The sequence below is a fragment of the Bombyx mandarina genome, chromosome 06 (genome assembly GCF_030267445.1).
Source record: "Bombyx mandarina strain Sakado chromosome 06, ASM3026744v2".
Lineage (NCBI taxonomy): Eukaryota > Metazoa > Arthropoda > Insecta > Lepidoptera > Bombycidae > Bombyx > Bombyx mandarina.
Genome location: NC_143213.1, coordinates 339,541 through 362,631, shown reverse-complemented (window position 1 = coordinate 362,631; position 23,091 = coordinate 339,541). Strand labels below are relative to the sequence as shown.

The following is a 23,091-nucleotide window of genomic DNA, read 5'->3' as shown; positions in this document are numbered from 1 at the left end:
TCAGAGTAAAGGAGATGGTAACGAAATGAACTTCCTATACAGGTTATCGATATCTGTGATAACCTCCTAAATGTTTTCTTGGGATCCTTAGGGATGTAGACCACGGAGAACCATCATGAATTGTAGATAACTGTAGATATTTGTTAAGAGAATTTGTTAATACACATATTCCTTTGAATACTGCATAAACTATTATGTATTATGTATGTATATGTGTATATAATGTATTTGTGTATATATGTATATATATATATGTACGATTTGTGTTTTGTGTATGTATATGTAATATAATATAAATTTCATTGTACCTACTACTATTTTCTCTGCACTACCTTTGGTTGACTGGTAGAGAAGGCCTTAGTCGTTAAGTCCGCCAATGTAAATTTTACATGAAGTGTATTAAATAAATATAAATAAACTAGGTGTCGTCTAGACTTCAAGCAGATGGTACGGTTAAGCCCGGATCTCAACACACGATAAGTATTACAATGCATAAGTATTACAATTGTTACGAATGTCTGCGGTTAAATAAATTAGCTTGTATTTTTATTGCTTTACAGGAGCTGACGGGCACAGTGGATCTGCTGAGTAGTTCTGGATCCTTGAGACCCCTCAAAATACCCCAACGACATTAAGATAGATAAGAAGTCATCGTGGCCTAAGCGATAAGACGTCCGGTGCATTCGTATCTAGCGGTGTTCGAATCCCGCAGGCGGGTACCAATTTTTCCAATGAAATACGTACTCAACAAATGCTCACGATTGACTTCCACGGTGAAGGAATAACATCGTGTAATAAAAATCAAACCCGCAAAATTATAATTTGCGTAATTACTGGTGGTAGGACCTCTTGTGAGTCCGCGCGGGTAGGTACCACCACCCTGCCTATTTCTGCCGTGAAGCAGTAATGCGTTTCGGTTTGAAGGGTGGGGCAGCCGTTGTAACTATACTGAGACCCTTAGAACTTATATCTCAGGGTGGGTGGCGCATTTACGTTGTAGGTGTCTATGGGCTCCAGTAACCACTTAACACCAGGTGGGCTGTGAGCTCGTCCAACCATCTAAGCCAGTCTTTCTCAAAGTGGGCGATAACGCCCCCTGGGGGGCGTTTGAAACCTAGAGGGGGGCGTTGAGGGGCCCAGGAAAAAATGGGGGGCGGTGATGTGGGTTAGGGGGGCGCTGTAAAATTTGTAATTTAATTTACTTAATTTACCCATTACCGTCCAATGTCAAATAGTATAGTAAGCTCACTTATTGTAAACATTGTTTACTATCTTATTTCTATATAATAATAGGTTGGGGAAAAAGTTTCTTCGCATTTTTTAAGAACATTCACAACATTTTTTAATATAGTTTATTCGCTTTTAACTAAAGTATGTCGGTACCATTTTGTTCGATAACTTTTTGCCATCTTGTAGGTAGGGACATGATCCCATTGCTATAGAAAATTTGGGGCTTCTGATCAAAATACCGCGACAATTGGTTTTGGCAGTCCTCTCGTGATGTTAACCTGATACTGCCTAAAGAATTCTGAAGAGACCGTAACAGGTAGAAATCTGAAGGTGCAAGGTCAGGACTATACGGCAGATGCATTAACACCTCCCAGCCAAGCTCTCTTAATTTTTCCTGAGTGGCTAAAGATGTGTGAGGTCTAGCGTTATCGTGATGAAAAACCACACCCCTTCTGTTGATTAATTCCGGCCGCTTTCTCTCAACTTCTTGCTTTAATCTCATCAGTTGTTCGCAGTAGAGTTCAGAATCGATGGTCCTGCCTGGTGGTAACAGCTCATAATGTATAATGCCCTTCCAATCCCACCACCCACACAGCATCACCTTGTTGCGAGTTAACCCAGGTTTTGCCAGAGTCTGTGAAGCCTGACCGACCTTTGACCACAACCTTTCTCGTACGTTCTTGTCGTACGTGATCCACTTTTCACCACCAGTTATCAGCTTCTTCAAAAATGGTTCGGTTTCATTACGTCGTAATAAAGAATCACAAATGAGTACACGGTTCATTAGGTTTCTTTCAGTGAGCTTTTTTGTGTACCCAGTTTTTTTCAAATGCGCCATAACTATTTTGTGGTCAATTCCCAGTTCTTCAGTTACGTCCTAACTACTGATATGCCGATCTTGCCCCACTTTTTCAAAAATGGCATCCATTTTATCCGTAATAGGGCGACCAGAGCGACGTGCATTTTTGACATCAAAATTTTCGGATTGAAAACGCTTAAACCAAATTTGAGCTACTCTCACAGACACTGCACTAGGTCCATAAACATCGAAATATTTTTTCACGGCTGGCGTTGCTTTTTTACCTTTTTTGTAGTAAAATTTTAAAATGTATCGAATATCTTCATTAGATTCACTCATCTTGACAGTACGAAAAATAAATAAAATCACAAATCTTCCTAATTTTAATTTGGAATTATCTTCTTTCGAACTTAAATTTTTAATGATACCAAAACCAGCCAGATACAAATAGTACAGCCAAGGACATTTTATTACAAGTTCATACATTTTTAAGCTATTGCATAGCTTTTATCGCGGGCCTTGAGCGCAGCGACCGAATCATGAAATTCCGTAACGAAAAAAACCTAACATCCCTCACTCCGCCTACCATGTAGCTCGCGTTCAACACATTCACACGTTGCGCTTGTGTAGTGTTTGTGAATAAGCGCGTGGCGTGACGTCACACTGCATGCGTATCATGAAAAGTCTGCCCATCTCTCTCTCGCGCGGTTTAGCTTATGAGTATGAAGGGGACAGTTAAAGTTTTGCCTTTATTAAGGTTTAATATAGCGTGGTCTTGTTTTATTATTGTTTTAATATTAAATTATCATTGTCTAATTATAATGTCATAAGTTGATAAAAAATGCTATGCAATAACTTTACCGACGCAGTTCCCGAGTGCCACACGTTTTTTTTTTTGTCAAGAGGAAATCGCCGGATTTCCGCCCTTCACTAGGGGATGGAGGGCGGGGCATGTTGGAGTCGAACCGACTAAAACCTCTTGTCGCTCAACAACCAGCATCCAAACCTCGCATGAGACAGAGCTCATGAAAAGGCAAAGGGGGGAAAGGGAAGTGCTTAGTGCGGAGCACATCTCTCCCATCACCCTCCCCCTCGGGACGCCGGACTGGTGGTCGTCGGCGCCACGACCACCAGCCCTCTCGGTCGGCAGGCTGTCCAAAGCCCGCCTAGATGGCGCCGGTTAGAATGGTCTATCCTACGGAATACCCCGCTGGGTCAGAACCAGCGTGGGTTGAGGATAGCCGGCCTTCCATCACCCGCATGCTCATGCGTAAAACGTGAGCAGATCAGCTTGCACGTCGTCTTCTTAGGCGCCCTTCGCCGGTCCCCAGGCCGACATGTGAGGGAGATCCGAAACACTTAGAGGGCCAGGGCTTGGACGAGATTCGCCTCCCTGGACCCCGCTCGATGGCGGCGGGCCTGTGCATCTCTCACGATCCCCGCCGCCTCCTTTAGCGAGATGGTGCACTCGCAGAAGTCGAGCATCGCCTTTCACGACTCGTCGTCACCGAGTATCGATGCCAGAACACTCGGCAACGACAAGTCGTTTCCTATTTTTGCGACGAGGACACACCGCCGCCCCTCCCATGCGGGGCAGGCGACGAGCGTATGCTCTGCCGTGTCCAAGTCGCAACCACAATGGTGGCACTCTGCCATCGGCTCGGCTCCGATCCGGTGCAGGAACTCACCGAAGCAACCATGCCCAGTGAGTACCTGCGTGAGCCGGAAAGTGAGGCGTCCTTTGTCACGATTCACCCAATTCACAAGAACCGGGCGAATCGTCTCGACGGTCCTACGACCAGCCGAAGGATCGGCCAGCCGCCTGGACCATGACTCCAGCACGGACCGCCGAGATTGGGCCCTCCGCGCTCTGACCACACTGGGACTGGGACGCGCCACGCCCCGGGCACGAAGGCTAGCCCGCCACTGGTAGTCAGTGGTGAGCGCCTCCGCCTCCAGGACCCAAGGCGGCGTCCCAGCCAGTACACACGCCGCCTCGAAAGAGATGGTGCGATAACCACGGATGATCCTGACCGCGATGGTGCGTTGCGGCCGTTGCAGCAACTTCGCTACCCCCACGGGCAGTGACTGGTCCCACACGGGCACCTCGTATAAGGCCATTGACCGCACCACCCCCGTATAGAGACGGCGCGTCACCTGCTCAGGCCCCCCGATGTTGGGAAGAAGCCGGCTTAGCGCGCCGGCTAACCCCAACAAACGAGGGACCAGGTTCTGAAAGTGAACACGGAAGGTCCAACGACTGTCCAGAATGAGGCCGAGGTACTTCAACTGCACCCCGACCCGATACGGACGCCTCCTACCACGATATGGGCATCGACAGGTGGCACTCTCCGGGGCCTGTGGAACCACATGGCCTCGGATTTACTGAGTGTCACGTCGAAGCCCAATCTCCTGATTTTGCCGACGACATGCGCCACCCGAGCGGTGGCAAGACGAGCAAACTCAGCAAAACTCCCCCCCGGGACACAACCAGCGTGTCGTCTGCGTAACAGATTACACTTAGGCCCGGGAGGAGGGCACCTCTCAGTACCCAGTCATACCCGATATTCCACAAAAGGGGGCCGAGCACCGACCCCTGTGGAACACCGCGCACGACCGGGAACCTGTGCACGATCCCACCGTGTCCAGTACACGTAACCGATCTGTCCTCCAAGTAGGAAGCCACCAGTCAGCGAAGGTAGGGGGCACTCCGTGTCTTACCAGGGGCATTTTTTAAAATAAAAGAATGCTTATTACGGCATAACTATAATAGTTAGACATATGCTGTCGCGACACTTTTTGTAAATAATAATGTTTTTTACAAAGTCATAGTACATTATTTTATTCTATCATCAATAGTTTTCGTAGGGCACGCGACGTAAAGAATATTGTAGGTAATTTTTTTTACACCTTGGGTTAAATTATTGGAGTTTTAGTAAGGATACCTAATTTTTTTCAAAAAAGATTATAGCCTATGTCACTCGGAATAGTGAAGCTTCCAAACAGTGAAAGAATTTTTCAAATCGGTTTAGTAGTTTCGGAGCCTATTGAATACAAACAAACCTTTCCTCTTTATAATATTAGTACAGATATAAATTACAAATAATAAAAACGCTGACTTAGGCGGCGGTTTTTGTTTGAACCAGTTCTAAATTATAAACTAAAATTCTATGAAAAATTACCCATATTTATCTATAATACGAAATGATATTAATTTATTTTTCGTAGTTTCCTTCCTTCTTGCGACGATAACCTCATGCTGAGGGTCGTGGCCTCCTCTAATAACTTTCTCCTACATCATCTTGCGCCATTCGTGCCTGTCCTCGGCTGTGTGGATAGCAACGTGGACTGAGGTATTGAGAGTGCGGAGGTGCATTGGAATCTTGAGCTCGGTAAGAATGGATTCGTTGGTTCTGTGTTCTATCCAACGAATCCCGAGCATTTTCCTCAGCACCACATCTCAAACGCGTCGATGCGGTGGCGGTCGACTTTCTTGAGGGTCCAAGTCTCTGCGCCGTAGAGAAAAATGCCACCCAAACACGGTCCGTTTGGGACATAGCTCTCTTTGCCATACTGATTCGCCTTCTGAGGTCCTTTTCGGAGGATCCATTACTAGCTATGACGAAGCCCAGATAAATGAAATCCTCTACGACTTCCAGGTTTAGCTTATTCGTAGTTTAATAATTTATTATTGTTAGTAGTATTATTTACTAGTCGAAATATAAATTTTTAATTATCTTATGATGAGAATCTTATATTAATGAGAAAGATATTCAACAAACTATATAACTAGTCAGGTCATAAGTATTGTCACACAGTAAAAAAATTTCTTTTAGAATGCTGGCCACAAAAAAGTTTATTGAATTCGAATTTCGAACTGTTCATGAAAATAAAAATGTATACTTTTAGAATTTTACTCATTTTTAAATATGGAGTGGACGCTTAAAGAAGACCGTGTTGCAGTTATTGTGTTGCATCGTTGCGGTTACGCGCCAATTCAAATTTTTAACATACTGAAAAATTTGAATATAACCAAAAGATTCGTTTATCGTACCATCAAACGATACAATGAAGACTCTAGTGTAGATGACAGGTCAAGAAGTGGTCGCCCTCGGTCTGTTAGGACTCCAGCAGTGATAAAAGCTGTGAAGGCGCGAATTCAAAGAGATCCCAAACGTAAGCAGAAACTGTTGGCCCTTCAGATGGGGTTAAGCAGAACCACGGTGAAAAGGGTATTAAATGAAGACTTAGGGCTTCGGGCATATCGAAGAAAAACAGGACATCGTTTGAATGCTCGTCTAATGGACCTGAGACTGAAGACATGCCGCGCTTTGTTGAAGCGGTACGCGGGAAAAAAATATCGAGAAATTCTTTTTTCGGATGAAAACATTTTTACCGTAGAAGAGAGCTACAACAAACAAAATGATAAGGTGTACGCACACAGTAGTGAAGAAGCGAGCAACCGTATTCCGCGTGTCCAACGAGGTCATTTTCCATCCTCGCTCATGGTATGGTTGGGAGTTTCTTATTGGGGCTTAACAGAGGTACATTTTTGTGAGAAAGGTGTAAAAACGAATGCAGTTGTGTATCAAAATACAGTCCTGACGAACCCTGTGGAACCTGTTTCTCATACCATGTTCAATAACAGGCACTGGGTATTCCAACAAGATTCGGCGACAGCTCATAGAGCGAAGAGCACACAAGACTGGCTGGCGGCGCGTGAAATCGACTTCATCCGGCACGAAGACTGGCCCTCCTCCAGTCCAGATTTGAATCCGTTAGATTATAAGATATGGCAACACTTGGAGGAAAAGGCGTGCTCAAAGCCCCATCCCAATTTGGAGTCACTCAAGACATCCTTGATTAAGGCAGCCGCCGATATTGACATGGACCTCGTTCGTGCTGCGATAGACGACTGGCCGCGCAGATTGAAGGCCTGTATTCAAAATTACGGAGGTCATTTTGAATAAACTTTAGTGTCACAAGAATCTATGTTTTGTTAAGTTAATTTTGGTATATGAATGGTTACATAATGAATAAACTTGTTTCAATTATTTTACATTAAACATGTGACAGAATTTATGACCTGACTAGGTACAATAGTTTCGTTCTAATAAATTAGCATAGTAATAGTACAGTGAACTAGCAATTTATTTTGGTAATTCTGAATTTAAACAAACATATCGATGAGAAGAATTCATTTTTACTTTGCAAATTTGTAAATACACGCTCTGTAGCAATGTACAGACATATAATAATATGTGGAAACAATAATAGCATCTACAAATATATATGTACTACGTGGTACTACATTTACTAAAATTAATACAACATTTATTAATTAAATTAATGAAATTGTGGTTTTAAAGTTTTAGGGGTGTATAAAAAATGGGGGGCGCTGAAAAATTATTGATTTTCAAAGGGGGCGGTAAAAGAAATAAGTTTGATAATCACTGATCTAAGCAATAAAAAAAAAAAGTTATCGACATTATTCACGTCAGCAGTTTGATTACCAGAAAAATGTAATAGGAACTTTATACACGAGCCTGGTACAATGTATAAAGTGCAGTATCTTCAAAAGCTCACATTACGTACACGTGAACGTTATGTTTAATATAATTAAGTATAATCTGAGTAAGTTCTTACGTGCTATAAATAACAGCGGTCAGGAAATACAATTGTATACTCCGCGTCAAAAGTGGAGGCTTGAAGATAGGTACTATCTGATCCCATAGAGACTGGAGTAAGGATTGGTCTTTGTGTTTTTCATTTCCTTCTTCTTCTAAGAATATCTTTTTGACCTGGAAAAAAATTTATTTGATTTTATTTCGTTTGAATTTACAATTAGACCATTAAAAAGATCTCGCTGAACTGGATTTAAAAGCGCGTGCATAAAACAGTTTAGATCCAAGATCGTAAGTGGGGTATGCATGAAATAATCTGCACAGTAATCTGAAATAGCCTCCGTCAGGGGTTCTTTAAGTTTAGGTCGTTGGTCGCTGCCGAAGATAGAAGCAAGGGGAGAAAAATTGTGCAACAAGTGGTCAGATAACAGTTTTCATACATGTACAGGACCTTTCAGGACATAAACTTCAAAAATAAAAGTTCCGACGCGCAAGATATCTTATACCTTTAAACGAGCAATTCTTGTATATTAATATATATATAATCTGAATCTCGGAAACGGCTCCAACGATTTTCATAAAATTTAGTATACAGGCGATTTCGGGCGCGATAAATCGATCTAGCTACGATTTATTTTCAGAAAATGTTGTTTTATTCGTGTTTTCAATAATCAACTCTTCCCGACATCTATTGGCGAATAATAATACTATTTTTCTTAATTGAGGGCAACTAACCGCTTTAAAGACACAACAAGATGGCGTTATCAAAAAAAAAACCGAGCCAAACTCGGTCATCGTCTGGTATGTCTGTACTGGTGGTAGGACGTCTTGTGAGTCCACACGGGTAGGTACCACCACCCTGCCTATTTCTGCCGTGAAGCAGTAATGCATTTCGGTTTGAAGACTGGAGCAGCCGTTGTACTGTTAAAAGTGGGACCATCACAACTCATGTCTCAAGGTGGGTGGCGGCATTTACGTTGTAAATGTCTATGGGGTCCGGTAACCACTTAACATCAGGTGGGCCGTGACCTTGTCCACCCACCTAGCAATAAAAAAAAACATGTTTCGATGTATACTAACATTTGAGCCGATGGACCTACCGAGCTATATTGTCTGCTCGGTGGGAATATTTCTCGTCGCAGTTTTCTCCAAACTATCATTTTATTTATTTCTGTCGCGAAGCAATCATGCATTCGAAGTTAATAAAGTAGCCCTTGTTTATGCAGTGTGATTGACACTTCGTCTTAAAAATTACAGAAAACAACCTTTGATGTCTGCGGGCTCCGGTGAGCACTTAAGATAAGGTGAGCCATGTTATTGTCTATCCATCTTTAGCAACAAAAAAACACGTTTATTGGTCTTTGGTAAACTTTTTTTAGATGGGCCGTTGTTTTATCTGTTTGTCCACGATATGTTGTTCAAAGTATTTCTATACATGAAACATTATCTTTGCGAACTGTAATTGGATAAATAACAAGACGAACGTAACAATTAATGTAATGAGCATTCCGTAAACAACAGCTGTACAATTAGAGCCCTGTTTTTTAATTGGTAGTAGCAAGTGCAAAGCTATTATTAATATATTAATCAATTATAATCAAAAGCAACTTTAAAATACTTTAGCATTAAATTTGCAAGCGTCGTGCCCTAAAGAATAAGACGCCCGATGTAGGTAATATTATCACAGGCACCTGCCTAAACCACAAGCTCTAAATCTCAGTCGTATTGCATAACAGCTGCGCCAACCTTCAGTCCAGGACGCTTGGTCGCAGACAGGATGGTACCCTGAGAGGTGAGGGCACAAAATGCGCTAGCACCAGTTAATTCCAGTTGGCGATCGCAATTTACACGAATAAAGTTTAAACGCTCTGTACGACACCCACAACAAGAGACGAAGGTGCTGGCTGCTGTGGGCCCCCACACAACTAAATATGAGGCAATCAAAATACTCGTAGAAAAAAAACGAGATATCTGTCTCTGAATTTTTTCTATATAAGACCTAGATACTAGTATCAGTAGACAAAACAATGAGTAGACATGTTCGAACTAATCCTTTCATCTCGTGTTTGTTATTTTAATTTAATTTTGTACCGACGCGATGTTTCGAATAGTTTTTGTGGTGTTGTTTGTCCACATTTAGATGTGTCTACTGCTCACGGTGGGTAGCGACTTTGCCGTAACCCTGGTATTTCTCACGTCCATGAGCAACGGTAACCACTTACCATCAGATGGGCCATATACCCGTCTGCCTAAAGAGGCAATAAAAAGTACATAAAATTTTCTATAAAATTGGATCTAGACATTTACGTATTTTTAAGACAAAACGAATAAATCTCATAGAAATGACGACTTATAATTACACATATTAGCTAAATACAATTGTATGTATCTTTTAAATTAAACAAGTAAACTCATGAATACTCACAGCATACTTGCCACCGTAGCCTCCATTCCTGTACCAAATGTTCTTTAGGACTTCAATTGCCTCCTCTGTTCTGCCAGCGTTGACAAGGAACTTGGGACTTTCGTAGAAGAAATGCATCCCCATAGCGCTGATGCCCAGAGGCAACGCTAGGACGAGGGTCAAGAGACGCCATGGCGTAAACGTTATGAAGCCAAAGTTCAAGCTAAATGGGAGATTGAGAATGAAATAGGCGGCAACTGAAAATTAAATTTTATTGTTTTATTTTTTAATACGCTTTTATTAGCTTCAGGCGTATGTCATGTGTGTTTGTAACGGAATCTTTGAACATAATTTTGACCCCCTTCAAAACGTCGGATTAACTCGAAAGGACAATGCCCATTTTCTTAGGGCGTTTGGGCCCCTAAAAAAAGTTGTCGGGTCATGATGGTTTTAACTTAATTTGATAGACAAAGAAATATCGTTTCATATTCAGAAAACGATTTTTTTATTCTCACCCAGGTTTAAGAGAAATCGGTTTTTTTCTGCAGCTAAAATTAAGTTGTTAATTGTTTTCTTCGAAAGCAATAATCGCTCTCATCATTATTTACAGTATTCAATAAGTTAATTGTGGTTAATGTTGCTAGAAATAAGCCCTTACGTACATTTTATTATTATTATATCCTCATAATAATAATAAAATGAAATGAAAATCCGGAAGCCGGCAACAATATTGTTGCTGTTGTTTTTAAATTCGCCAATAAGCAGGCAAAGAGCGTAGCCTATACAGCCTAGTCTGTCGTAGTTATATATATATTTTTTTCAATAAAAAGTTGGTGTATCTCTTTTTATTCCTTTTAAGGAGTTTTGACGTCAACTCGATGAATAGCACATTGAGTGAGCGTGAATATCCGCAGACCTTTTATCTTAAAAAAAAACAGTCACCGCTATGTTAGCCACAGTTTTATTCCAATGCCTTAATAATCGTGAACAACGATTATTGACGTTTAATACACTTTTTTTTTTTTTTTTCACTACCTATGCTGATAGCCTTGAGAGGCTATTTCAGCTTCACCCTAACTAGTAGGTGAGCTCGCGGGGCTCAACCAGAGAGTTGCTAACACTGACCCTAGCAAGAGCAGTGCTTCGCAGAATCTACCACCGGATCGGAAACGCGACCCACTGAGAAGATCCGGCGAGAAACTCAGTGGGCTGTGTCTATGGGTTAGTTCGCTCGTCGAGCCCTTCGTCGCAAGCGACGGGTTCGACGAGGACGGTGACCGGTGCTTGTGGTGCCTAAAAGCACCGTTAATGGATCAGGAGGATCCGTAATGACGTGCTTTGGGCGACGTCGACGGTTTACCATTCGGTCTACTGGGTCGGGTATGTAATTTCCAGCGGCTACGATGAGAGGGTTCTCATGTCGTGCCGCCTTCTCAAAATGGCGCAGCGATGCCGACTGTAGATACTTACTAAAAGAGTCGAGCTCCAGGTCGTCGTGGAGATCCACATTCCTAAGGAACCAAGGCGCTCCGACGGCTATCCTGCAGAATCGTGATTGAATGACCTGAAGGGATTTCAAGTGGGTGCGGGCTGCGTGAGCGAACACTACGCTTGCCTACGTCATGACGGGGCGTATACAAGTTTTGTAGAGAGTTACCTTATTACGGAGGGACAGTTTGCTTCGACTACAAAGCATTGGATAGAGTCGTCCTAGAATAAACGCGGCGCGGTCGCGTACCGTTTTTATATGGGGACGGAATGTCATCCCTCTGTCGAGGGTGACGCCTAGATATTTGACCTTCGAGACCCACGGTATGGGCTGGCGAAAGAGAGTGATGGGACTAACGGCGGAGGTGTTTGCGCGCCTACTACGGAGTGGGATGCTCGAAGTGATGTTCGGAGGGCGACCCCTTTTGAAGAGCACCGCTGCGCTTTTCGTGGGGTTGATGTCAATTCGCCACTTCCGGAACCACTGTCCCATGGTGGCTACTGCGATCTGGAGTCGTCGATGAAGCAGCGACATCTTCCTACACGAGTAGTAGATAGCCGTGTCATCGGCGAAGAGCGCTAGATGGGTCTCCGGAGACCGGGGTATATCATTGATATACAAACTAAATAATAACGGGGAGAGCGCGGAGCCTTGCGGGACTCCGGCAGTCAGTTGACGGGGGCGAGAACGAGTTCCCTCTACTCGATATCGAAACGAACGGTTCGACAAGAAGTCTCGTATGATGAGCACGAGTCTGTCTGGCACTCCCATGTTGTACAGTTTGTAAATTAAACCGTTGTGCCAGACTTTGTCGAACGCCTTCGCGATGTCGAAGAAGAGGGCGCCGGTCGGGATTTGTTTACGCCTATTTAGTCCTATCAGAATGTGCTCCGTGAGGCGGTGCACTTGTTGTACGCACGAGTGTTTAGAGCGGAATCCGAACTGTTCGTCTATGAGAATTTTGTTCGCGGTAACAAAATCCCAGAGGCGTTTCCTAAGGAGCCGTTCGTAAATTTTTCCTATCGTCGGGAGGAGACTAATCGGACGGTAACTAGAAGTTTCGTTTGTCGGTTTGCCCGGCTTATGTATACCGATAACGTCCGCTTCTTTCCACACCGCGGGAAAGATGCAGTGCGTCATAGCGGCATTTAAAATTGTAGTCAACATTGCTATCAGTTGGACTGGCAAGAGTTTTAGCGCGCGGTTGCGGATGCCGTCGGAGCCGGGTGCCTTCCTAGGTTGGAGGTTGTGGATCGCGTCTCTAACTTCGTCAGTGGTAATGGGGGGTAACGCGTCCGAGGGCGGCAGGGAAGTTCTGCGCTCGACCTCCCTGTCGACTAACTCGGTGTGTTCGAGGTCCGCGTGTTGAGTGCTGGTGCACTGCTCTTGCAATGCATCGGCCAGCAGCTCAGCCTTGTCATCGTCCTCGAATGCCGGTGGTTGGCCTGAAGGGCGTACGAGGGGAGGCATAGTAGCGGTAGTTTCGGATTTGAGAGTCCTAGCTAGTCGCCAGTATGCTTGGTGGGAGGGCGCGAGTTGTTCTAAATAACTATGCCAATTATCGTTACGCGCGTCGCTTAAGCGGGAGTGGACTTCGCGTTGTAGACGACGCATCCGAATCCGGTTTGAATGCGTGGGAAGACGATCGTAGGCCCGGATTGCCGCGTTCCTAACTCTTAAGAGATTTCTAAGATCGGGGGACAGTCTGATGCGGTGGAAGCTGTCCTCCACATCGACTTCTTTTGAAGATCTAATGAGCGCGGAAGAGATGTGATCGGTAATGATGTTTATGGATTCGACGGTGTCCTCGGGGGATAGATTCGAATCCGGGCCGTAAGGGAGGATTGGCGGAGCGGCTTCGGCTAGGCACGTGCCCAGCTTATTCCAATCCACCATGGTCCTCGTAACAGTGACTGGGTTATGAGGGCGACCGAGCTGCATAACGACAGGTCGGTGGTCTGAGTCGAGCTCTGACAGTGCTTCGATGGAACGCAAGCGCAGAGTTACGTTCCTAAGCAATGCCAGGTCTATAGTGCTCGGACGGAGCGCGATGTTATACCGACTACTTCAAAGGTGAGGTCGTCTATAAACGCGTCGAGACGCCTACCGTTAACGTTTGAACGACGGCAGTTCCACCTAGTGTGGTGGCAATTTAAATCGCCTGCCAGGATGACAGAGTCTCCCATGCCGAACAGTGACTCGATGTCACTGCTCAGAAGGGGCTTGTCCGGGGGGAGATAAACGGATGCGATGACGATCGGCTGATGTCCCGTCAGCGAGATACGGCACACTGACGCCTCGATATGTGAGAGCGAGGGAGTATCGAGAGGGACAACGTGCAGGGCCCGCCTATAGTAAATGGCAGTCCCGCCTTTGGAGGCGGTGAGTCTGTCATTCCTAACCATGACGTAATTCGCGACTTTCGGGTCGCGACGCGAGGGCTTCAGACAGGTTTCCTGCACTAGTAGAATATCTACAAGATTATCGCGGAGGAATTCAAAAATTTGATCGCGTTGCCGCGCGAGTCCGTTAGCATTATAGAATGCTAACGTAAGGGAATACGGTTTTTCTCTACCTTTTTGCGCCATTGGTTACCGGTAAAGATTTACAAAGTGCGGGACACGGACTCGTATACGTCCATGTGGTCGAACGCGGCCGCGAGCCGCTGTTCGGGGGTTGCCGACCTACGGATAGCGTCTGCGAACGATCGCAGACGGTCGAAGTTGACCGCAGTGACGAAGTCGCGCACGAGCGCGAAGTCGTTGACGGCAGAGGGTTGCGGGGGACGGAACACGGGCGCGGGGCGAGGTGCGAGCAGGGGCTGGGGCGCGGGGCGTGTCACGAGTGGGGGCGGGGGTGCGGTTTCCGTTCCCGCCTTCGTATACGGCAGCGGCTTTTTCCACGCCGAGACCGTGGGAACTGCAGCCGGCACGAAGGCGGGTTTCGGCACTGAAGGTGCCGAAGTCTTTGGGCCGACGGTTCGCGGAGCTGGGTGGGTTGAACGTTTACGCGGAGCCCTAGGACATCCACGATAGTTCGCGGGGTGCCCTTGCTTAAGGCATAGGACACAACTTGGGGGTTCGGTCGCGGTTTCCCTAACTCGCGAGCAATCTAACGTAGCGTGATCGCCGAGGCACTTCACGCAGCGGGGACGCGCGTGGCAATTACGCGCTGAGTGGCCATAGAGTTGGCACCTGTAGCACTGCCCGGGAGTGCCACGTTTATGGGGGGCTTCGATGGAGACCCCGGATAGGCCGCAAACTGTCGAGAGGCATGAGATTTTCTTTTTTGCCTCCGGGGTTGGCTCCAACGCGACGAGAATCATATTATAGGGCTGCTTGCCCCGCCCACTGTGCATCCGATGCACACTAACTATAGGGAGTGACTGAGCGATCAGATCCTCCTTTACGTAGTCTATGTCTAGTTCTTTCGGTACTCCGCGTATTACTACGCGGAGCTCGCGGTCCTCCTGAAGAGCATAGGTGTGGAAACCTATGTTCTCCTTTCGGAGGTATGCTGAGAGGGCCCTATGGTCGCCCGGCGTTGCGACCTTGATCTGAATCCCATGCGCGACGTTACGCGCATGGGTGTAGTTAATTTTATTTGCCTGAAGGGCCTGAGACACTCGATTCCACGCTGTCTTCTCTTGAAGTATCAGCGGGGGCGGGGCAGCTACTTTAGGAGCGGGCGCGGGCTTGGGACGTGGCGGTGGGGTTACGCGGCGCGCGGAGTCCGACTCCGGTGTGACTACTACCTTTGGTCGAGAGGCGGACGCGGATTTCGTCTGTTTTATCGAGGAGCTCCGGGACTCCACGACGCGAGTACGTTTCTTGCCGCGGGTAACCGTTTGGAAACCATCCGAGGTTCCGGGCTGGGGGCTGGACGCGGAATCAAAGTCCATCTCCGATTCGGTATCGGAGCCTGAACTATTTGACACGATCGAGGTCGCGACGGACGAGACGAGCGATGAGGCGATCGACGCGGGCGCGGGGGTGGGGGTAGCGTTAGGCGCTTCGTGAGTCGCTACGTCGGAACGTGCGCTCGAACTTGACGCGGCGGCGGGGAGCGCGCGGCGTGCCTCCGAGGCACGTTTGAAGTACGCGGCGACGGACGCGGGGGGGGAGGGATTGCCACGAGAGGCCCTATATTCGAGATACTCGGCCCTAATTGACGGGTACCTATCCCGAAGGAACCCGACAATATCACTAGCACTTTCACTGTCTTCCATTGTCTTCTTGCCCGGGGGGGGCGGCCCCGGGACTTTTGTTGAACTCGCCGAAAGGCGAGGCCCCGGATAGGATTTGTAACCCCCCTGTGCTGCAGGACAGCAAGGAGCAGGGGGGGGGAATGCCTATGCCGTGAAAACGGCAATCGGCGGGGAAAAGGAAAGGAACCCGCTCGGGCTGTATAATGCTACAGTAGGCAGAATCGCGAGCGGGGGTCTAGTCTTGAAAAAGACTGTTGTTTTTGGGAAGGGTTAGGAAACCGCTAGCCTGTGATAGTGCCACAGGAAGCCTGATCGTAGCGATTGGTTTTGCCTTGAAAAAGGCAGTTGGTAAAGGGTGGGTTCGCGGTTACAACACTTTAGTGAACAAAAATGGACTTCGAGACGCAGATCGCAAGCGACCAACGGATCGGAACGTCCGCACTACCGAGTTGTAAGCACGATGTATTCACGGTCACTACACTGTCGAGCACAACTGTGAGTTCAGAGACGCAGCTCGCAAGCGGGCCACGGATCGGAAAGCACGTCCGCGCACGACCGAGTCGTGAGCGAGAATGATTAATACACAAAACAACACTCAATTTATATATGTATTATACATCACAATAAACTATTAAAAAAACATTAAAATAAAACTTCAAGTGACGCTTCACTCTGTTTGCTGCCAAAACTCTCTGATCATATATAATAAGAATAGAGTAATGGTAGGCCATTGAGATTTTTACTAATGGAATCAATAATATCGAAAAATATTAAATAATTCATGGTTTTAAGTAATAATTATGTACTATTACAATATATAAATAGTGAATTGAACAAAAATAAACTAAAAAGTCTGAATTATAACCATTAGCTATTTTTTTTTAATTTGTTGCTCAAGTCACAGACAACTCTTTCGTTTGGCAGCTTATAGGTTTACTATAAGGTTTTATGGGCTAAGCCCTTTGCCTATTGGCGAATTTAAAAACTATGGCACTCAGTTTTGGGATGTTATCAAATAAGTAATTTATTTTTTTGTAAAACAACGCCAGGTTGAAATAAATGTTGATATATAAACTAAGCAACGTGAAAAAATAAGGCATAGTTTTTCAAGTCCAAATAGTTTTGACATAAAGTTGGCCCACTTTTGGGCATTGTCCTTTGGTATACTCATTAAAGACCGATGAAAATTCAAAATTAAAAAAAATATATTAAAAAAAATTGAAAAATTGAAATTCAAATAAAAAAAGTAAAATAAATAATAGTTTAAAAAAGTAACAAAATACGCTTTAATAGAAAATCTAACTAAAAAATAGAATATACATTTTAATAAATTTTAATTAGAAATAGTGTAAGAAAAAATGATTATATTATAAAGAAGCGTGGAGTGGTATTCAGGATATTATCAAAATAACCCTTCTACTCATATCTGTTCATAAAATATTTATAACAACATACTATTTTTAATTCAAATTTATTAAAATTTATTTTCTACTTTTTACTTGGATTTTTTATAAAAAGCGTATTTTGTTAGTTTTTTTAAACTATTATTTATTTATTGTTTAGATAGATACACGAGTTCAAAACTCGAGATACCAAACGATCCGTGAGAACGAGATTATCAACAATGCGAACGGCCCTCTTCTGTATCGAGTTAAATGGAAGTAGTTTGTACTTGGGAACCCCGGCCCAGAGATGGGAGCAGTACTCCACGCGAGGCAGGACTTGGGCTTTGTAATGCAAAAGCTTTAGTTCTAGCTTGAAGCACCGCGTCGCTTTGTACCTTCCAAATAACTCCGATACTGAAAAACTCTAAATACATCGACCCCAAGAATCCCTATACGCTCCGAAAATTGCAGGAAGATTCCTTGGAATTTCGGCACCATTATAAAGCAGTCTTTCTACTTAGCAATGTGGTTGCATTGCGCTATATGAGTACAACGAACGTGTCACTCATTAAGCCACGGACACTTATAGCTATTTATTATTACAACGAAACGCTCTATTAACTAACCTTACATACCAGGATGTAATGATTTCCACAAAGCGAAACATCATTTACTTATCACAACATTGTATTGAATACTCTTTTAAACAATCAAATAAAACAATGCTATAATATCTAACTATGTATTCAAGTCGAGCCATTCTATTATATTATTATTGTTTATGGTGCCAGGAAAAGATATGAACAAATATTTCTGCACATTATTACATATATTTTTGTCTATCTATTCCATGCTTATTACGTTCGATAAACAAATACAAATTTTAAACATTAAATGTGATTGAATAGGTAGTCTTTCAAAGTATTGACTTTTTTTATTTCACGGGTATTTTACCTTTCTAATTACATACAAAATAAACTATGTAATTAACTATGCACTATCTGCCAATTGTGACCAGTGTTTAAGCTTCCTCTCCGCTACTCATCGGGTAGCACTTGTATTTTTCATTATTTATAAATGGATGTCTGCTTGTTGTCATCGTGGCCTAAAGGATGAGACGTCCGATGCATTCGTATGTAGCGATACACCGGTGTTCGAATCCCGCAGGCGGGTACCAATTTTTCCAATGAAATACGTACTTAACAAATGTACACGATTTATTTCCACGGTGAAGGAATAAAATCGTGTAATAAAAATCAAACCCGCAAAATTATAATTTGCGTAATTACTGGTGGTAGGACGTCTTCTCAGGCCGTATGGTTAGGCACCACCACCCTGCCTCTTTCTGCCGGTTCTTGGCTGCCGGCTCTTGTTGGTCCGACCGGCGGGTACAGCCGTCCCAATACTGCCACAACGTCTTATCTAAGGGCTCGAATAAACACTTAACGAGAAGGACTGTGAGCTGATCTGACCATCTACAACTATAAAAACAGTTTTCACTGACATACACGTATTCATACATATTCTAACTTACCAACGTAAACAGCTAAACTGAAGTCCAACACACTTGTCATGATGAGCATGTATGAGTCTCGAAATGTTTCCGATGAGCTCTCACCGAGGAGTGTATACGTCACTGATTGAGCACAACTGCAGCTGAGGGTAAAAAGGGATACTAATTATATTCAAGTAATTTGAAATAGAGATTCTTGATCACGTGGATACAATATAATGGTAAATTATTAAGATATCCGTGGGATACCCGACTTTGAGACTTGATAAGCGTCTACTCATTGACAAACACAAAAATACAACAAACAGAAAAATAGACTACTACTGTATCAATGTATGCAAATATGTAATGTGCTCACGATAGCTTACGTGGTGCTTGCCGAGCGTTATGATGATGATAATAATTTTTTCTTCAAACAAAAAACATAACAAAAAGGCCGAGGCGTTCTGATTTCTTTAAGCTACTAAATCTGTTCATCGTAGAACATTATCTATTTTCGGACACGCCTTCGGTAATCTCATTAGCATCTGCTTAGTTTTGTCGAAGAGCATTCTTGATTTCTTGATAGACAGACTACACTAGAAGCTATTTGACCATCATATTCTTAACTAAAACGTGTTTCTTCATTCATCCCCTTTATACTACTTCTCCAACTACTTGTACATTTTTTATCAAATGAACCTGCATTACACTAATTTTGTCTTAACAATCACGTGTAATCACGTGTTGTACAGCAAATATTCAATAATTCTCAACGTGCCGAGCTACATTCACTAAGTCATACGCCAGACCATTTGTTAAATATTTCGCGTTATCTAAACGATCAATTGTTAGAGATTATCGTTGAGTGCCCACAAAATGTACGTCGCTAAACAATGACCGACATTTAACGGTTCCTTGAAACAGAATCGTTAGCTTGAGACGTGCTGAAGAAATGTTCACCAATCACGCTCGCTGCCTCAGCGAACGATGTGTGACTCACTGTTCGCAATAATGAATCTAGGCACAATGTTTAAGAAATAACTTAAAACTGAAATATGAAAATTTTCGCTTCAACATCACCGTGTGGCAAGCGGTGTATTAATAAGCCAATTTTTATTACAAATAGCAAAAGAGCTGACAGTCTATCTAATATTAGGAGGCTACAGGCATCCATTGAGATCAAAACGTTATTGGCACAACTTACCTTGAAACATGATATCAAAGGATCCCTAGTATTATATCATCACCTTGCTAAGGCATGAGAAGGAAGAAGAAGAAACTGAACTTTCTTATTCCTATCAATCGTGATATTTACAGTGGTCATACTGGATATTTCTTGATTTTTTTATATCCAATCATTGCGTCGTGCAGCCTTGGAATGCTTCGTTAACCAGATCAGCATGTTCTATAAGAATTGTTAATATACCTTCAACACTTACAAGCTTGTACTGATGAACTTCATAACAGCCATGAATACCCAGTTCGGGGCAAAGGCACTGGCAACGGAGACGATAAAACTTCCCCACATGGCTATCAGCAGGCTGGTCTTCCGGCCCTTGGTATCCGCTATGTAGCCCCATGGATACGCCATTGCTATTGGACCTGGAAAACAGATAAATTATTTAAGAATTGAAATCGTTTTAAAACAGTTCAAAGCAAAATGCAGTTGAGACTTGAAGATTTGGCTTCGAGAAAGACGGCGTCAGCTAGGGTTCGCCTGCTCATCCGCACAGATACATTTAAAAAAATATAAAGTTCCCCATATGAAGATATCACAAGATCTTACCGACAAATGGCATAGACAGTAAAATGTTGGTCTGACTCAGGTCCAACTGGAAGTCACAGGTGGCTCCTGTCACGATGACGGAGAAGCCGAACATGTCGATGGCCATAGCCAAAGCCGCCATACTCAACGTTGCCATTAGACCGATGCTGTACCTTCCGTTACCTGGATAGTCAAGGAAAGATACATTAGGCAATTTGTTGTCAAATATGAGTTTTTGTCGTTTATACGATTTTTTCACTAATATAAAGATGCCACCGCGCTTTAATCTCAATTAATATGGCACCATTTTTTGTAGGTATTGGGATTCTTAAGATATATTTAGAACATTGATCAGCTTCGTAGTCATCTGGAAGGTAAAGATAAGGTAGTCTGCAACAAAGTTCAATTCGTTAGGCAACTTATTGTCTGTGCGTCATACTACTGGTGTCCACTTCACCAAAGGAATGGCAGAAAAAGATTGCAGCATCTACGAGTACGTCCGCCTAAATATTATGGTTTTCTAATTTTTTACTATTCATAATCTAGTAGTTTCCATAGCATAACTTTACTGCTATAGTAATAGATGCAAGTAGCATATGTTTTAGCATAACTATTGAGTTGTTTTGTTACGGATTTTGCGTTTCGTAAGCGAAATAATATTTAAACAATGCTTAAACGAATGTTCGAGTCCTTTTACGTAATTTTTTTCCTATTGCCGCCAATCGAAGAGAGCGCTACCTACTTGGGAGCCTTTTCAGAGTCCTGTGGGGGCGAAAATAGAAATTAGCGGAAAAACTAACTTACTGGTGGTAGGACCTCTTGTGTGTCCGCACAGGTAGGTACCCCCACCCTGCCTATTTCTGTCGTGAAGCAGTAATGCGTTTCGGTTTGAAGGGTGGGACAGCCGTTGTAACTAAACTAACCGTAGAACTTATATCTCGAAGTGGGTGGCGCATTTATGTTGTAGATATCTATGGGCTCCAGTAAGCACTTAACACCAGGTGGGCTGTGAGCTCGTTCACCTATCAAAGCAATAAATAAATAAATAAATAAATAAATAAATAAAACTACCCTAGGGTTGTTTAGTGGGCTGTATTATCTTGCACACTTCAGCCCACAGTGACTGCCCATGTATTGATGATCCAGGGACTTAATATCCGCATCAAGACACCTGAATACCTCAAGCTTCTCACGAAAGACACTTTATCCAATATATTATTCGTATGGCAACAACGGTATCAGCAACGGTAAGAAGAGTAACAATAAACGATACTACGTCACGAGTCCGATGTGTGTTGTAACAGATGCGGCGTACGCAATCACACCGTCAAAACCAAACTTTGAGCTTAACGTAGATAGTGACGTATGAGTCAAGAACAGTTTATATTTACTGTCGCACGACTTGTAACCCAGCGGTACAAGGCTCACGGCAGATATTTAATATTCGGTGTCGGAGAGCACTCACTTGTAACCTTCATACATGTGCTTGCAGCACACATGACACAGTAGGAATCTCTAGCTTGAGACTGAATGGGTAACTTTTTAATCATCCGATTCACCCCTGCTGGGAGGCACTCTGAAGGCCGGGCCAGCCATATTAACGGCCAACGGCATTCAGTACCAATTTAAAATCATGTGATTTCGTTTGCCCACGATTAGTAAACATTGCTAATTATATCTTGCCGAAAAAATATGCTATATGTTAGCACTGGTAGCCAGAGCTCTTCGTATATAGTACGGTCAGCGCAAGGAGGCTGTTTATCTGCTTTAATTATAATTTTATATAACTTTTATTGACAATGCGCACACACTAACAGAGCAACGTAAATAAAATATGTAAACAATTTTTAATGTCGTAATGTAAGTTTCAGTTAGAAAATAAAACAAAGAAAGTCACTGAAAAGTCATGATTAGGACACGGCGAGACGACGTGACCGATAGTGCGAGTGAAACGAACACACTATTTTTATAAGTTCATTAAACTATTAAATTGTAAATAGAAGCATCTATTCAACCTTTCGAGTACCGGAATAGTTGAATGTTATTTTATTATCACTAATATAAGATACGATCTCAGTGATCTTTTTAATGTGGGAATGATAACCTTCTAAACGTGAACGCCGCGCTGCCGCAATCATACGTTGAGAGTTTTTGTGTTGCGAAAAGTTTCATTGACATTTGTTGTATCATTTAGCACAAAGTGAGTTAGGGTCGTCCTATGCGCTGCTCCCAAACCAAACAAACAATAAAAGAATTAAAGCAATAACACAATTTATCGAGCTGATATATGGTACACCCAACCACTCATGTCGAATGCATCGGAATCTTTTACCTCAACTCCCTTACCCATATATACCTTTAGATCACTTCATTTTGCATAAATAGCAAACCGAGTGAGATCCAACTGAGAGTTTGTTTGTAGTCGCATTATTAGACGCGCTCGAAACAATAAAATGGGTCAACATTACTACCAATTTAAACACAATCGATTGGATGTGAGTCGCAACTAATGCACCACAATTGGTATGACGAAAGCAAGGTCAATGTTTTCCCGTGAACCTTGAAGTCGCACAGTCCTTGTACAGGGCACTTGTCCTTTGAAATAACCAAGCTCTTTAAGTCGTCCAGAGACCCTTCAAGTAGATCACTAGCTTTTGAATAGTTAGTTACCAACTGCCTAGGCATTAACTCTG

General features: G+C 43.5%; 1 protein-coding gene across 2 annotated transcripts in view; it reads right to left on the bottom strand.

The window, feature by feature from the left end:
- LOC114251608 (synaptic vesicle 2-related protein) overlaps positions 1-23,091 on the bottom strand; it is a 36,961-nt gene that overhangs the window by 5,805 nt on the left and 8,065 nt on the right. The window contains exons 1-6 of one of the 2 annotated variants that reach the window (XM_089728223.1): positions 21,864-21,891; positions 20,420-20,581; positions 20,073-20,235; positions 18,673-18,794; positions 10,079-10,314; positions 7,676-7,830 (exon numbers count right to left, since the gene is read on the bottom strand). In XM_089728223.1, the coding sequence (XP_089584349.1) occupies positions 7,676-7,830; positions 10,079-10,314; positions 18,673-18,794; positions 20,073-20,235; positions 20,420-20,581; positions 21,864-21,876 (851 nt within the window). In that variant the 5' untranslated portion in view covers positions 21,877-21,891. Of the gene's footprint in view, positions 1-7,675; positions 7,831-10,078; positions 10,315-18,672; positions 18,795-20,072; positions 20,236-20,419; positions 20,582-21,863; positions 21,892-23,091 lie in introns of those variants that run through there. The other variant, XM_028185943.2, reaches the window with a different exon arrangement.